Raw genomic sequence first — 18,215 nt, forward strand, 5'->3', positions numbered from 1 at the left:
TTGAGCACATGCGCTAAAATAAGCCCTCCCAAAAAATAAGCCTTCCTCAAAAATATTGCAATGCAGCAGCAGCCATGAGGTGACCACGCTCGCCACCCCCTGCACCTGAAAAATAACAAGACCTCCACAAAAATAAGGATAAGCACTTATTTCGTAGGGTCAAAAGAAAGTAAGACCCTGTCTTATTTTTGGGGAAACACAGTAAGTATTGTAAGACAATTTCAAGTTTTGGGAGAAGGAATGAAAGAAGGAAAAACCATAGGGATTGAACTAGTTTGGTCAAGGGGTTAAGGCACCAGACTAGAAACCAGGAGATTGTGAGTTTTAATCCTGCCTTACATGTAACAACTAGCTGGTTGATTTTGGGCCAGTCACTCTCTCAGCCCAATCCACCTCACAACAATCCCCAAAGTTGTTGTGGGGAAAATAGGAAGGAATATTCGATATGTCTGCTACCTTGAATTATTTATAAAACTAATGAAGGTGAAATAAAAAAATAAACTAAGAAAAAAGCGAACAAATGTTTCCAAAATATTTCAGTATTCTCTATCTTTAATTTATGCTTCATAAAACTGTGTCCTGAACCTTATACATTCAATTTCTGGCTTAAAAAGATGCTGACTTCAGGTGTTAAATTACACACTGTAGTAAAGCAGGGGTCCCTAACCCCCTGGGCACCAGCCTACTACCAGGCTGTGGCCTATTCAGAATTGGGCCATGCGAGTGTCTGGCTGGAGTGCATGTGCGCGCACACAACTCAATTTGCATGAGCAGTGAGCTGGTGGACATTTGCATATGTGCGCACCAGCCTGCTGATTATGTACATTGAGTTGTGTACATGCGCACCACTCATGTAAGGGCTGCATGGGTGCACCCGTGTGTATGCTCACCCGCTGTTCATGCGCCCCAGTTCCCCTCCCCCATTCCTTTTTGTCATTGCGTCCCGAAAGCACATAATGCAATGTGTGTGTGAAACCCCCCTTCCCCCGCCTGAACATGTCCACAAGACCACCTCGCACTCCCCCTGGCCCCATCTTGGGTCTAGCAGGGCTCCCTGAAGCCTCCTGGGGCCAAAAATGGGGCATGGGTGTGTGTTCTGCAGTCTTCAGTGCTCCCCCCCATGCATGTGCATGTGTCACCTGCATGAGCCTCCCCCCCCCCGCCCCATGCATGCTCAGCAGATCCGAAAATCAGCTGGCCAGTAAGAGGCAGGCACGCATACATGGAGAGCTGAACTGAGGCAATGGCTCACATGCCCACAGAGAGGGCTCCGCATGCCACCTGTGGCAGATGTGCCATAGGTTCACCATCACGGACCTAGAAGTTCTTGTCAACTTAATCTGTCTCAGCCTCTCAATCCAATTATGATTTGTTTTGCTCACTCATAATATGAAGTTCTCATTCATAATAAGATCACACCACTATTGATATATATATATATATATATACTATATATCAATAGTGGGCATTTTATTTTTATATTCAGCACCTATTCAGTCTTAAACCTCTCTTGTTTTGCCACACATATGTAAGTAGCCTATTCCTCCAGCATTCAACAATTATGTTCCTCCTAATTACACTCAGATCTCACCTTCACCTTACAAAGAAGAAGAAGCATGCTCAACGACACAATTGTTTTCACTTCTGTGGACAGCATCCAAGCTTGTCATAAAATGCAACAGATTACATACTACCAGTGGTGGGTTGCAGGCGGTACGCCCCGGTATGGGTATACCGGAGCCTGCCCGAAACACCGGTACAGTGCTTCGGAGGCCCGTCCACCCGCCCATGCTCCTTACCTGTCATTTAAAACTTTCGGCACCGAGCAGCTGGAGCATTGCGGAGGCTTGTGGAGGTGTCGCTGGAAGGTAAGACACATGTGCATGCGCGCCACGCTCATTCATGTCAAGGACGCCGGGCCCCGTTGCCACTGACCATATCAGTTGCAACGGGATCCAGAACCCACCACTGCATACTAGCCACTATTTGTTTATCAGCATTTGCACATCTTAAAAGAGTGTGCCCTCCCGCTACCGAACTGGTAGTGAAGATAAAGGGATTTCATGCCTGCCATGGTGCATCTGCCAGCGAAAATGGCTCTCCTGAGCTCCGTTTTCACTGGCAAAGGGTTGCAGGAGGTGTGTCAGTTGAAAACGGAGATTGGGAGCCCATGTTCACTGGCAGAGCACTCAGGCCACCACAGGTGTCCCTGAAATGAGTGATGTCAAGCTGGCAACCCCCATCCTGGCCACAGCCACCCTGGTCACCCGAGCTCAAACACAACCCTGATGCGGCCCTCAATGAAATAGAGTTTGACACCCCTGCTATAGACAGTCTTGTTTAAACTACGTATGTAAAAAATAGACCTTTTTCTAAACTGTTACTGTACTTCCTTCTCATTCATTTTTGAGTCTCCAAATACCTTGTTTCGCCCATTAAGCCTCTGCAGCTAGATAAGGTCAAGAAAGAATTACAAAGATTTTCCTAAGATAACTTCAGTGCTCATCTGATCTGAGGTACATACTGAAACTTGGAATTGATAAAAAAAAAGTTCCCACCAATTAGTACTACTAACCAGAACCTAACACACAATTATCACAAACCTAGGGATTTCTATTTTCATACATTCCCCATAACAACCAAATCATTCTTTCTGATATAAAGTATAGTGCTATTATAATTAAAGCTACCCCTCCAATTGTCTGCATCTACTCTTACCTGTACGAAAGGCAAGCATAAATATGATAAATAAACTCTACTCCATAAATTCAGTCAACTTTCAGAAACACATATTTATTTCTTTTTATTTCATGCATTAATCCATGCACAATTCCTCTTGTCTTCCAAGTTGTAACCTTTCATATGTCACATTGGGCACACAAATATTGATTTCCAGTATTCATCTTGACTTTAGTTAATTAAGGTATTCACATTTCTTTTTAGTAAAACAAATCATATGTAGACTAGAGTATCTGTCTTAACTGAAAACATTTGGCTCCTATATTTCCACAACGTGGAGTTAAATGTAATTAAGATGCTTGTATTTTAGAAAAATACAAGATTTGCAAGTGACATGTCTTCTGTAAGATTACATCTATTTATGTTATAAAAACTCTAATCTAAATGCTGACATATATAAAATAATGTCTAATGAAAATATTTTTTAAAAGACTGATTTATGGTTTTACCAATGTTTCTTGCTTTTATTCTGTAGAATCGTCTTTAAACGTTGGTGTGTGTTTCCTCCCCTTTTATATTGGATTTCTGCTCTTGTTCATTTTTGCTCATCATTTTATACTTTTGAATAAAGATGTGACTTGGAGCAATAGAAGAAGATTAAGGGCTTTAATACTCTAATTGTGCAACAACGAATAGAATTGTGTTGTGCTGTCATGAATGTTCTTTGAGCCCTGAAATATGCTAGAAATGAAGGCTGATTCATACATTATTATCTGAACAGCTTGAAGCTTCATAGTTATGTGCTGCATTTGTATCTTCTTCATTAACCTAAGGAAACTTACCATCCCTAGGAAACTTATTTTTTTGTTTAAAAATACAAACACTAGAAATTAATCAAGCATTAAGGTTTAAATCTCACAAAATACAGAGAGAGGGAGGGAGAGTTCCTATCAAATTGTAATGAAATCATTTATGTAGAAACATAATTCTTTCTTATTTCTCCTCTGTTTTATACAGATTTCCATTTGCTTCCCAGCCCTCTTCAATGTGACTTTCTAAAATAAGTATTTAACCCCCAAGTTAATCTTATATAAAAGCTAAATTGCTATATTATTTGTCTTCCCTAATCGAAACACGTAACACTGAATGAATGTTCATGATTTGGTCAATGGTCACATTCAATTTCATAAATATTCAACTTTAACTTTAGGGAGTTGGGAATAGCTCTATTTTTAGTACAAAACCTGCCATTTAAAACACCTACAAATTAGTCACCCATGACTAACAAAAGTAAACCAGTCCGGGGACTCAGTCTACCCAGTAAGGAGAACATAGAAGAATAGGATAGGAAGGAATCTTGGAGGTCTTCTAGTCAAACTCCCTCCCCATGGCAGGAGATTCTGTACCATTCCAGGCAGATGGCTGTCCAGTCTCTTCTTGAAAACCTCAAGCAATGCGGCAGCCATCATTTCTGGAGGCAAGCCATTCCATTGATTAATTGTTCTTACTGTTGAGAGATTTCTCCTTAGTTCCAGATTGGATTTCTCTGTACCCTGTTTCTCTGAAAATAAGTCCTCCCCAGATAATAAGCCCAATTGGGCTTTTGAGTGCATGCGCTAAAATAACCCCTCCTCCGCAAATAAGCCCTCCCATAAAATATTTAAACTCATGCACAGCTGGTCCCCACCATTTCCTGGTGGGGGAAGGGGGGAACATGCCCCCCACACCCCACATGCACCTGTCATCCACATGGAACGGCCTCACAGAGGCTGCTACAAAGAACCCTAGCTACCGCGCCTCTTCTCTTCGTGGTGGCCATAAAATGAGCAGCAGGCCTAATGATGCTAGGACTGGCAAGAGTGTGTCACAAACAAAGACAGAACTTCTGGGCCGCGGGCCAAGGTTAAGGAGCCTCCTGCACCTCAAAAATAATAAGACCTCCCCAAAAATAAGGCCAAGCAATAAGACCTTTTTTATTTGGGGGATAACACGGTAATGAACTTTTACCCATTACTTCTTGTTCTGCTCAAAGGTGCTTTGGAAAATAAGTTGACACCCTCTTATCTGCAACTGCCCTCAAGTACTGGAAGTTTTTATTTTCTGTGGTATTGTGTTAAATTGGGAAGACACGATGACCAACGTATTTAGTCATCAGACATTATAATCAAAAGTATCTCGTGTTGGAATTGATAGTTGCTGAGTTCAAAGAAAAACAGGAACAAATTCTTAGTATCTATGGTGCACAATGCAGTAATAAAATCAAACCAATTTAAATTTAAATAAAATCATACCAATTTAAATTTTTGAGAGTTCATAGACAAAGCCAGCTTGTTTCATTCAATACAATACTCCTAGCATGATTCCACTTCCAGTTTCTGGGGACGACGGACATGCTGTCCGCCGTTCACCATCCTGGTGGGCTCCCCCTGATTCAGGGGGGGGCACAGGGTGCCTTGTAGGGGCGTCCTGCCGAAGGGGCGGCTTGCTGGAGCCCCCTGGAGCAGCGGCGGCCACAGGGGGGCTGCCAGCTTTGCCCTAGGCACCGGGAGGCATTAGGAGGTGCGCAATGCCACGTGCACCTTCGTCCTGAGGAGACCGGAAGAAACGCTCTACGTGAAGGCAACAAATGAAATGCGGTGAGGGGGGAGTTCCTCCGGGGTCTTTTTCTTGCTTTTCTGAACAATAACTAAATAAGGATTAGCAGCTTTCCTAAGACTCTTCGATCTTCATAAAGTGTTAAGATTGGAGAGGGGTTTTTTTCTACCCCCCCCCCCTCTCGGAAAAGCGGCTTTACACGATCTCACTCTCGGAGGAGAGAGAGAGAATTGGGAAAAAAAACTCTTTTGATATTCACTTCTTTCAAGCAATGGGATAATGACTCTTTAGAACAATTGCGAAAGAAAGAATGTGAGCTGACCTTATAAACTATGAATGGAAACTTTTTGAATGGTTGCTTTCCAATCTCCTGGGAGGGCTGAGCTAAATGGCGTTTCTTCCCCCTTTTTTACTGCCGTTATAAATGAACTGTCGCTTTTGAAAAATCTTCTGGTTTGGAATTACTATACCCCAGTAAACTCTAGAGGCATCTCTTCATATAACCTTCCTTGGATTGGGAAAAATCGACTTTAACTGGCGGGGAGCTGTATTGAAAGACTAAAATCCCATATTGGACTCTGCCTGCCTGTGGACCCCGCCCGGCGGTGCACTTCTGCAGACGCCATTTTTCTTGTCTAGACTTATAACTTTCTCTGAGTTTCGCAATGCCTGCGAAGAAGGCCCCCCCCCCACCTAAACCAGCATCGGCTCCAACATCCTCTGTCTCTAGCCCTGTCCCCCAACAAACACAATTATCTTCTTTTCTACAACCTAAAGCTTCTGAGGGGGAACAGCAGTCTCAAGAAATGTTCCATCAAATGTTCCAGACGCTTATAAAGGGACAGGATGAAATTAAAAAGCAGCTGGCGGATTTAAAGGAACAACTCAGAGAGAATCAACAACAGACTTCACAAAATAGACAGAAAATTGGCTCCCTGGAGGAGGGTGCTGTGGGGATGGGTGAAGAGGTGAAGGCATTACAACAACAAAAAAAATACTGGAATTGAAACCTACATGGAAAAAATGGAATTTGAAAGGATGTCGTTCTTTCTTAGATTTCAAAATATACCTGAAATGGAGGGTGAAGATTTAAGGGAGACTATGATAACAATGTTAGCAGACTATGTTAAAAGAGATAAACAACAGCTAGGGTGGGACATTGATCTGATATATAGAATTAATTCAGCATATGCTAGAACACACAATGTTCCAAGGGAAGTCCATGTTAAATTTTTTAGAAAGACTACAAGAGATGAGATTCTAGGGGTTCAAAGGGGGGAACCTTTAAGATATAAGGATAAAGAAATAACCATTCTAAAACAGATATCAAAAAGAATAAGAGATAAGAGGAAGAAATTCTTCTTTTTAACTAAAAAATTGTATGAAAAAAATATCTGGTTCAGATGGTTGGTTCCAGAAGGCTTGTTGATTTTCTGGGAGGGTGGTAGAGTGAGAATTAATTCAGTGGTGGAGGCTGAAGCCTTCATGGAAAAACATAAGATCTTTCTAGACGGAACAAGTGACAGTGCGCAAGATATGAAAGGGGGAGGTGCCATCGCTCAGCCAATAGACAGGGGAGAGGAGGCAGCAATGAGACTCAGGTCACAGAAATGAATTAAAAGTACATTGCAATTGTTAATATAATGAAATGGTTAGAAGTGATATAAAGTATGATTGAAGATGTTAAAAAAATTGAGGCAAACCTAAACTGCTAATATGTATGTAATAATGATATTTTGATATATATAAAATAAGAGAGAGATGTAAGATCCCGGGGAAGCACCACCTTCCGTATGATGTAGCTGTCAAAAAAATTTTCCATACCTATGTACCCTTTTCCCCAAAATATTTGTAAAAACCAATAAAACTTTTCTTAAAAACAAACAAACAATACTCCTATCATATAAAAAAGACCATGTAAGCTGCTACAGAAATGGGCCCAAATGGAGCAGCTGAAAAATGAACAGGAGTTATCAGCTTGTATGTATGTAAAATAGATTACAAGGACTATATCAAATAATCACTGAAATGTAATAAAAATCTGTTGCATTTGTTGAGACCTTTTGTGATAGCCTGAAATATTTTGATGTGTGTAAATTCTTTCACTCAGTGATACTATTAAACTCATTATTCCAAAATGCTCACTTTGAGATCCACAATAGAGTGTCCTGGGAGGTTGAAATGGTCAGACATTACTTTGTCCTTGTTTTGAATTCTGATGTCAAACTCATATTTATTCATTCTTTTGCACATTTGTTTCACATGGAATCCAGAAAGACATTGCTGTTAGATAGAACAGAACAGAATAAAACAGAACAGAACAGAATTCTTTATTGGCCAAGTGTGATTGCACACAAAAGGACTTTGGTGCATATACTCACAGTGTACATAAAGAAAAACAAAATAGAATACATTCTTCAAGAATCATAAGATACAACACTTAGTGAAAGTCATAGTTTACTAATAAGCAATCAAATTATACTAGGAAACAAATAAAACAATATAAATGTTAAAGATACAAGCAACATGGTTATAGTCATAAGTGGGGAAGGATAGATGCTAGGAAGGAAGAGAAGAATAATAGTAATACAGTCTTAGTAGGTAATATGACAGTGTTGTGGGAATTAGTTTTTAAGCAGAGTGATGGCATTCGGGGAAAAACTGTCCTTGTGTCTAGTTGCTCTGGTGTGCAGTGCCCTATAGCATCATTTTGAGGATAGAAGTTGAAACAATTTATGTCCAGGATGAGAGGGGTCTGTATTTATTTTCACAGCCCACTTTTTGACTTGTGCAATGTACAATACCTCAATGGAAGGCAGGTTGGTAGCAATTGTTTTTTTCTGTCGCTCTAATTGTCCGTTGAAGTCTATGTTTGTATCATTTGGTTTTAGAGCCAAACCAGACAATTATAGAGGTGTAGATGACAGACTCAATAATTCTTCTGTAGAACAGAATCAGCAGCTCTTTGGATAGTTTGAGCTTTCTGAGTTGGCGCAGAAAGAACATTCTTTGTTGCGCTTTTTTGATGACATTTTTGATGTTAGGTGTCCATTTTAAGTCTTGAGATATGATAGAACCTAGAAACTTGAAGGTCTCTTCTGTTGATACTGCGTTGTCTATTATTGTAAGAGGTGGTAGTATAGGAGGGTTATAAGAGATGATGGCATAATCATATTAGAGAAAAACCATGTGAAGGAGCTTTGGAATTTATATGTGATCGTAAAGAGGAGGGAGCAAAGAAAATATCTGGGTTAGTTGCAAAGTTGCAACTCACAAAATATGTGCCCTTTAATAACATTTCATAGTCAGAAAAGCTCCTCTTGACCGTTCCTGATGTTTAATTCATAAATGTTACAATAGACTGCTCAGAAAACATGATTCTGATTACTCTTCAGATCATATACTGTAAATCGTTGCCTTTTTGCAAAAATTAATTCTGTATTCTGCCCTATGCTCCTTGAAGAGACAAGGTAGCACATAAGAAAATCAACAGCACCATCTCTCCCAGCCTCTAAAAATGGTCATTGTGTATTAAATGCATCACATAAACTGGTGCTTTTTTTGCACTGTACAAGTGCATGATTGGTTAGCAATTTTCCTTAATTTGAATCCAAATCTAACAACAAAAATAGTAATATTCACAAAATAATGTGAGAATATTTCAGTCTCTCAAGTTATTTGAGTTTAAAGTGTCCATTCAGAGAAAGACTGCTTCTGAACTACTGATTATCAAAGATTCAACATTACTGTCTTGCGTGTGGAGAAAATTGTGAATGCTGACTCTTTATAAAGAAATTATTTCTGTTTATATTTTCATTCCCTTTGACTCTTACTGTCTGAAAATTCCCCATCACTGTATGTGCCATAATTGCAACTTATCATAACATTTATGCTGGGCTACAACTAAAATAGAGATTTCATTGATATTCAACAACACATGCCTTTGATTCTAACTTTAGCTATTTTTGTTGCAGAAGAAATTCATAGTTATCACCCTAAATTTTGTATGTATTATTATTTATGAATTATTATGCTGTTAATTTACTAATTTCCCATTATTCTAGTATATTATCATTATACTTAAATAGAACAAATTTGTCATTTCACATATGTATATAGGTTATTTTATTACATGAGATTTACATACAGTACCTTTTTAGTGAAATGTACTCCTGCATTTATAAATAAAACTAAAATTAGTAATTATGTTTATCATTAGTTACTATAGTAAAAAGTCAATAATCTACCTGCTAGAATTAATTCATAATTACTAGTTCATTTGCCCATAATTTAAGAACATTGCACTCCTCTTTTCAAATATCCTCAACTTAATAATTTGTGGAGAGAAAGCTTGATAGTCTTAGTTCATACAGCTATAAAAAATTGAGTAATATCATCTAGATCTGTAAATGTGGATACAGGTACATGAAATCATTCTACTTGTAACCATTTGGTTGCAAACCAACCAAGTCTCATGACCCCTATGCTACATGACTATAGTGGCTACAGATGATGATGGACAAGGCAGGGAAAGAGTGACAATGTGATACTGAGCAGAGCAATTAGCAGGCCTAATTAGCATTCTCTTTAGCGGTAAGCTGACCACTCCATTTGTTCCAAGAGATGGGTGCATTTCTTCCCACAACGGAGGCAGGTTACATTTTTAAAATGGCACTCCGCTCTGTCATGCTTGCCTGCGCACCCAGGGCAGTTAATTTTGGGAATGCTCTTACCCTGCTGACCTCTGGCTTGCTCCGTTTTCAAATGATGGACATCATCGTTACCATCAGCTCCGTCGTCCCCGAAAATGTCTTCGTGGTGAAACTCCGTGTGCTTGTCTGCTGCTGGCAGCTTTGAAAACCCTTGTATCTCGTCAGTGGATTTGTTTGACAGCTCCACTGCCCGAGCCTCATCCAGTGTCGTCTGCAAGTCCAGCTCAGGTCTGGCTAACAGGCAGTGCTGAATTCGGAGGTCTCTAAACCCCCCCCCCCACAATTTGGTCTGTCAGTGCCTCATCCAAATCTTTAAATTTACAATGGAGAGCTGCAGCCCTTAAGGCAGCCACGTAGTCATTAATGGACTCTCCCTCGCGTTGGAAACTTCTATAGAACGCAAGCATCCGTGTAGTGCGAGATGGGGTAGGGGCGTAATGATTTTTTAATTTGGCCATTAGCTCATCACAGGACACTGTATGTACTGAGTGAGGGGCCACCAAGGTTCCTGCCAGATTGAACATTTCTGTTCCACATAAATTTAGGAAGCACGACTTCTTAAGCTGCTCAGTCAAATCAGTGAAGTCGTTGGCTTCTAAAAAACACTCGAACCAGGAGATAAAAGAGTCCCAAGTTTCTGTGGCCCCATTAAACGCTGCCAGGGTGTTCATCGAAGCCATCCTGAGGCGAATCTTCTTCTCGTGGGGGTAATAGAGGCCCTCTTCGTATTAGTGACTCACTCGACCTCTCGGCGAGTGATTCCCCTGAGGGAAAATTCAGTTCTGTGACTCAGCTCAGCTTAGTGACGTTCAACAGCTCTGCCTGGGCTCCTCCTCTGTGTATCCCACCTTTGTCGCCAATGTTCTAGCTAGGGAGAACTCAGGTGGACAGATAGGAGGCGAGCCAGGATTTCAAGCAGCTAACAGCTTTAATGGTAACAGGTTGCCAAACGCGGCAATTCACACTTCGCGCGCTTCAGCTAACAGGCAACAGCTGAGCCCTGCTTTGACAGCCTTTATATATGCCGGCTATCAAACCAGGAACCAATCAGCAACGAGCGCAGCGCCCTCTGGTGGAACAGACCAGAGGGAAAACTATAATACATAACAGATATGATAAGAATGGTAGTAACTGTGTGGATTTTAAAGGTAAACATAACCTTTTGTTATTAAAAAGTGAGTAAAACAAGGAAGCATATACATGCATCCAATCAGATGAGAATGCCTCAATATCTGGAGAACAGCCAATAAATGAATTATTGTGCTGACTGATTAAAGGAATTACTTACAATGGATTCAAAATTAAACTAACTTGCAAAGCCGCCTACGTAAAACCTTGGGCAATAAGAAAGGCTGTTATATCACACACACACACACACACACACACACAATATTACCTCAGAATATAAAATATATTAAGGTGAATTAGTGTGCTGGGATAATAAGTAATTCTTCTGAAAGATGTTTCAGCTTCTGAAAAATCTGAGTTTGGAAAAACAGTAGTTCAGAATTTGAAAGGAAGTGAGATAAGGAAGACCATTCTCCCGTATCCTGTGATGGGGTTCAGCCAGTTCAAGTGAACTGGTTGTTAAATTGCTGGCTGGCCTCACCCCTTCCTGCCCTGCCCCTTCCAGGAGTCCCCCCACAGCCCGTTCGTGCTCCAAGGAGATTGCTGGGAGTCCTACTAGGGCGCAGGGGTGGGGCAGTACCCCACCTCCGCATGGCCCGGTTTTGCTTCCGGGGGGGGGTGCAGGAGGCCGAGGGCTGCCTGTCACACCCCCTGGCCATACCCACCATGCCCACGCCCACCAAGCCGCTCATTTGGGCAGAGAACCAGTTGTTAAATTATTTTAATCCCACCACTGCCCATATCTGTTTAACCGGAACAGTGAATGTATGATAAGAATGGCAGGGCTTGGAGAAATTCTGCTTGTGCTTTGATTGTTTAGTTAGGATCCAGCTGATACAAAACGTGGAGGATAACCCCTCAAATTAGAATACCCAAAATTCTGAAGTTGCTGCAATGGTTACTTGTACTGTCATCTTCCAGTCACAGCATAAAGAGATGGTTGCCTTTGAAGCCTTGCCTGGATATATCACACAACATCTTACCAGAACTGAACTTTACAGTCTGGCCTGGCCAGCAACAAGAGACCTGTTTATGGAAACAACCTCCTTGAGAGATATATGGTGACAGGTCTTCTATTAGTAGTCTCCTCTCTCTTTCTCTAGTTACAAAGAGTCTGTTGTGGCCCACCAGCAGTCAGTGGAGCTGGTGGCAGACTCAAACAATGAGGAGGTTGAGGAGGAACGTGGGCCAGTCATGGAGTCTCTGATGCGTGCTCTGTATTGGAGGCAGAGATGGCCGTTCGACAGTTATCAGCTGCCTTCGGAGTCAGATATCAGTGGGGCAGGAGAACAGCTGGAGCCTGTTCTCAATGTGCACATGCTCAGAGCTGCCAGGAGAAGGGAACAGCTAAGGAACAAAGGCCAACTCGGGAGTAAAGCCACAGGTGAACGGTGAATGCCCCCTCCCACAGGGAATAAAGTGGAGCGAAAGGGGAGGGGAGTTTGCAGGAAACAATTAGTTCAATTCATTAGGGTGAAGATCTATTCCTGACTTCTTGCCAAGTAATTGCTGTTACAACATGGCATTTGAAAGATATCAGCCTGGCAATTCTCCAAGCCTGATAAAGGTCCATAGTTGTTAAATCTCATGACAGACTGTTTGCTCGGACTTTGCTGGAGAGGAATTCCCTTTAACCTAAATAAAAGAGGTTTTATTGGGACGAGGAGTCTGCTTCATGCTCTTGGGAAGCCTAGGTCCAAACAGAGTCCCTGTTCAATTGGTATTCTGTGACATGCCAGAACTGTATTGTGTCAATTAGCAATTGTTTGATTTAGTAATAGGGCATCTATGAGGCTTTTCTTCAAATAGATATCCACATTGCTCACTGACCTTATTGATTAGGGCAGGCTATAGATATTATAAAAGAAATAAATAAAATATCTGCATGTACTATAATCGTTGTTACTAAAACGATCATTGAGGAAAGAATGGTAATAAATAATACATTGTAGATACTTCAGATTGTATGAGATTTCTCTTTAATCACCACATGGAAAGGCCAAAAACCCCACTCCTTTTTAAATAACAAATCAAGGATCAATATTTGAAAACCAGTAGGTAAATACAGAAAACAAACCCATAATTTCTTCCCCCCCCCCCGAAGTTTCAAGGGGCATTCCAGAATAGTCTTCAATTACACTGTAGAATTTACTTACTTCCAATAAAGACCTCACTTTTAATGAAACCTAAAGACTTGATTGCAAATCTCAGTGTCACTTTTCTAAAAGTTTAATGTTGAAATTATAACGCTACAATTTCTGTAAGAAATGTCTGTACTGCTTTTCTCTAAGAACTATGCAAATTTCCACATTTAACATTTTGTTCTAACACGTAATACTAGAATGATCAAGTGAAACCATTTTTTTCAGCTAATTGCTTTATTTTATACAAATGCAGGAAACAGTTCAGCTAACACTTTTTCAAACTACAAATATTCAGGTGAAGCTGCAACCTAGTCAGCTATGTAGCTTTTCATGGCACAACTAATATGGGTTCAATTCTACCCCTGAAACAGAGTCTTTATAATGCCATGTATAGTGAAGAGGGCAAAGTTGCTAATTATCCAGTGTATGTTAATACATCAATTCCTCACATTTTGCTGTCAACCTTTGAGACTGATGCTTCCTGAATAAGAATATTTATTACTGTATTTTTCAGAGTATAAGATCCTCTGAAGTACAAGACGCACCTAGCTTTTGAGGAGGAAAACAAGGGGGGAAAATCTGCTTCTGCCTCCCAGCAATTTGCCTCCTTGCAACAAACAGCAAACAGTACAGACAATATACACTGTTTGTAGTGTTACATTTCAGACTATACTTGTACAGATGCTGTTAAAATTGATGTGCTTTCCAGAAGTATAGTTATTCTCTGTTACAGTATTTAAAAGAAGATGCAATAGCACTGGACCTCTTCAGATCAAGCATTTATTTTTAAAAGTTTCTTCATTTTGTTAAGCTGTCTAGAACAATAATAAAGCATTTAAAAACAAGTCTAATAATTTGAACAATTTATAGGTATTTATAGTTATTGACTTACCTTTTTGCAGCAAACAGCAAACAGCCTGATTAGCACAAGAAAAAAAATCTGCCTCTGCCTCCCAGCAATTTGCCTCATGGTGCAAATAGCAAGTTTCACTTTCAGTTTAAGTGCACTCCCGATCATCAGCTGTTTCAGGCTGCAAGGATTGCTATAGCCTATTGCAGCCTCGCAAGCCCCATTTTCCCCGTTTGCTGCAAGGAGGTAAATCGCTGGGAGGCAGAGGCCAAAGGGTGGGGGCTGGTGGGTTGGTGAGGCTACATTCAATGTATAAGGCGCACCCAAATTTTCACCCTCTTTTAGGGGAGGGGGAAAGATGTGTCTTATACTCCACAAAATGCGGGGTACTTAAAATAGTCTGCCACCCCTAAGTGGGCAAGATTGCACCACTAACTATGTGTTACCAAACCATGAACACAATAACAAGCAAAATATCAGGTCAGCACACAATTGTTGCAGATACAACACATAGTACCTTGTTATTATAAAATATGAATGTGTGAAGAAAATATGAACTTCTTCACATCGTTCAAACTAAGCACATTCGCTCCCTACTGAGCGCTAACGGAATATTACTTTCACAAGTTACATGATGCAGCAACATGAAGGATGACCTGAATCATGAAACAATCATGAAGAACTTTTGAGCACCGGGTTTACTGAATTAGAACTTTGGAGGTCCCAAGCCACCTGCTGATGCTTGCCATTTAAAGTAGCAGGCCAGGGAGGAAACTGAGCAGGTGGCAAAGTCTCCATGATGGATTGCTCATCAGGCAAATCTGAGCCTCATTGTTCCACTTCATTTGATTCCAAGATAACATTAAGCAAGCAGCCAGCAGTGCTGGGGAACTGCTCTAATCTAAAACAAATATTTGACTATAAACTAATGTACATGCTTGGCAAAACTAAATTGCTTCCACAAAGGTTCATTTGTGGAAGCAGTTTAGTTTCACCAAGCATGTACATTATGATCATCCTGGAAAATCCAAGTAACCTACCTCTGCCAGAACATGGAAGATGTGAATCTCCTTGGCATTTCCTAAGGCTCTCTTCAGGGGAGATAGGGCAAGAAGTTGGATGCTCACACTTCTTCCCCGTCCATCCAGTCTTACAGTCACATCGTCCACAGTTACACTGGCCGTGACCTTAACAGCAAAACAAACATACATATTTCACCTCCATCTCCAGTAGTCAGTACACTACAGTAGTCTAAAATCTCTGAGCTTCTGCGTGAATGTTTCTTGAGTCAGTGGAATTAGTACTACTTATCCGTATTTTTCAGACTATAAGACGCACCGGAGTATAAGACACACCATGATTTTGAAAAGGTAAATTTTAAAAAAAGGTTTTGCACTCTGCAGGCTTCCCAAACCCTCTGCACACCTTGTGTTTTGCAAAAGAAAGGGTGGTGGTGGTATGCAGAGCTTTGGGAGGCTCGTAGAGTGCTCCTGGGGGCTGGGGGGGGCAAAAATGAGCAAAAAGCAGCCCATTTTTCGCAAAAAGGGCCAATTTCTTTTGCACAAAAACGGGCATGTAGCAGCTTTGGAAGGTTTTTTGCTCTTTTTTGCCCTCCCCAGCTCTCAGGAGCACTTTGCAAGCCTCCCAACCCCTCTGCATGTCCATTTTTGCAAAGGGGACGGGGTTTTGGTAGGCCAAAAATGCTGTATTCAGTATATAAGACGCACCCAGATTTTCACCCTCTTTTTTGAGGGAAAAAGGTGTGTCTTATACTCCAAAAAAAAGGTACCTGCTTGCTACTGTTTCTGTGGATTGTATCATACTTGTAACTTCTTTCAATGGCCTTTTATATTTTTTCTTCTGGAGACTTTGGGAGCACATACATATATTCCCATATCTTTGCACAAAGCCCGACTTCTCAAGCATCCTGTATCTGGCACTTATGTAACTTTTTAAAATCTTTTGCATCTTAGAGCAAACTGTGGTGCAGCAGTAGGATAGCAACCAAAAGTCCATCACTGTTCCAATATATCAAACCAAAGATCTGAGATAACCTTTTAAACAGGGGTGAAATCCAGCAGGTCCTGACAGGTTCTGGAGAACCGGTAGTGGAAATTTTGCGTAGTTCGGAGAACCAGCAAATGCCACCGCTGGCTGGCCCCACTGGGAATTGTGGGGCCATGGGAATTGAGATGGGAATTGAGATTTTGCAGAATCAAATGGGAATTTGATTCCCATTTGATGGGAATTGAGATGGGAATTGAGATTTTGGGAATTGATGGGAATTGAGGGAATTGAGATTTTGCAGAATGGGAAATGGGATGGGAATTGAGATTTTGCAGTATCATTCCCCTGGAATGGGGTGGGAATGAAGATTTTGCAGTATCCTTCCCCTGTCACGCCCACCAAGCCTCACCAAACACCAAGCCATGCCCACAGAACCAGTAGTAAAAAAAATTGAATTTCACCACTGCTTTTAAGTGTTTCCTATGTAAATAACTCACTATCCAACAGGCAATATCTGAAGCCCAGGGTTGAACTGTGTTCTTGCTGTTTTCTGAGTTTGTTTGCTTGCAGATCTTTCATTATCCAGGAATTTTATTGAGTAGTGAAAGATCTCCAAACAACCAAGCTCAGAGAGCACCAGGAATTCTATAAGACTTTGTATTAAAAGTCCAGCAAATCAAGGAGAAAGGTTCTGTCTTCCTATTTAAGCTATGGGGATTTAAGACTCCCACCCCACCCCACCCCCGTTAAAAAAATGATGGCTACCAAAGCGTATGCTTCCCTAAAATTACAATGACAAAGTTTAGAGACCTAGCCAAGACTAAGATAGGTAAGACGTAAGCCATTTGGGTTCCCCTAGATGAGGAGCTTTCAAACTTTTATAGGCCACAGAAAATTAGACCTCTAATATATAAAAAATTGCAATCAGCTGCATTCAGATACAATAATACAATAGCAGGGTTGGAAGGGACCTTGGAGGTCTTCTAGTCCAACCCCCTGCCTAGGCAGGGAACCCTATACCGTTTCAGACAAATGGCTATCCAACATCTTCTTAAAGACTCCCAGTGTTGGGGCATTCACAACTTCTGGAGGCAAGCTGTTCCACTGATTAATTGTTCTAACTGTCAGGAAATTTCTCCTCAGTTCTAAGTTGCTTCTCTCCTTGATTAGTTTCTACCCATTGCTTCTTGTTCTGCCCTCAGGTGCTTTGGAGAATAGTTTGACTCTCTCTTCTTTGTGGCAACCCCTGAGATATTGAAACACTGCCATCATGTCTCCCCTAGTCCTTCTTTTCATTAAACTAGACATACTCATTAAATTAGATATACTCATTAAACTAGACATACATCTAAACTAGATGAATCCCCCCCCCCTTTTTGTCCTTAATCTCTTATGGAACTCTATCAAATCACTGTGAAAGAATTCTTTGAAGACTATCTCCATCCTCTAGCTGTACTGATAAGAGGGCTGATATGCTGAAACAAATGGGGGGCAAAGTTTCGTATAATTCAAACTTAGAAATTTGCTTAAAAACTCCCTGGGATATTTGTGTACTCTGCTTGAGTTTCCTGATGGAAAAAAAGCATGTAGAAGTAGAAAATAATAAAATGAAACAAATAAATCACCTTCTATCACATTCCTCACATGTGTATCAGAGGTGGGCTGCTGCTGGTTCACCCCAAATCTGGCAAACCGGTAGTGGCGATGGTGGTAGGCTCCGCCCGCCTGCCCGGATGCTTCTGCACATGCAGAGAAGCGTCACACGAGCGCATGAGTGAACCAGTAGTAAAATAAATTGTAACCCACCATTGATGTGTATAGAATGATAAAAATTTACATGAGTTTTCTTCATAGGAAATTGGGGTTCAAGAAAGTGAATTATAGCCCCCCATCTCTTATTTTTTCCTAATCCTTAGAATCTATGAGAGAGACAGAGAGAGGTTATTAGAAGGAGGTTTATTTCTTCCCAGTTGGAGATTTTGGTAGGATCTACAATAATATGTACTATTTAACTCTGGTCTGAAGAAGACAACTCTCGGCAATTTGGAGTGAAATGAAATATTGAGAGTATAGGAATCTCCAATGGAAACTCCACCAGGT

General features: G+C 40.9%; 1 protein-coding gene across 1 annotated transcript in view; it reads right to left on the reverse strand.

Moving 5' to 3' along the window:
* Positions 1-18,215, reverse strand: part of ITGBL1 (integrin subunit beta like 1) — a 184,111-nt gene that overhangs the window by 85,687 nt on the left and 80,209 nt on the right. The window contains exon 7 of the mRNA XM_081946761.1: positions 15,149-15,295. Coding sequence (XP_081802887.1) covers positions 15,149-15,295 — 147 coding nt within the window. The remainder of the gene's footprint in view (positions 1-15,148; positions 15,296-18,215) is intronic.

The sequence above is a fragment of the Natrix helvetica genome (assembly GCF_964273705.1).
Source record: "Natrix helvetica genome assembly, chromosome: 3".
NCBI classification, from domain to species: domain Eukaryota; kingdom Metazoa; phylum Chordata; class Lepidosauria; order Squamata; family Natricidae; genus Natrix; species Natrix helvetica.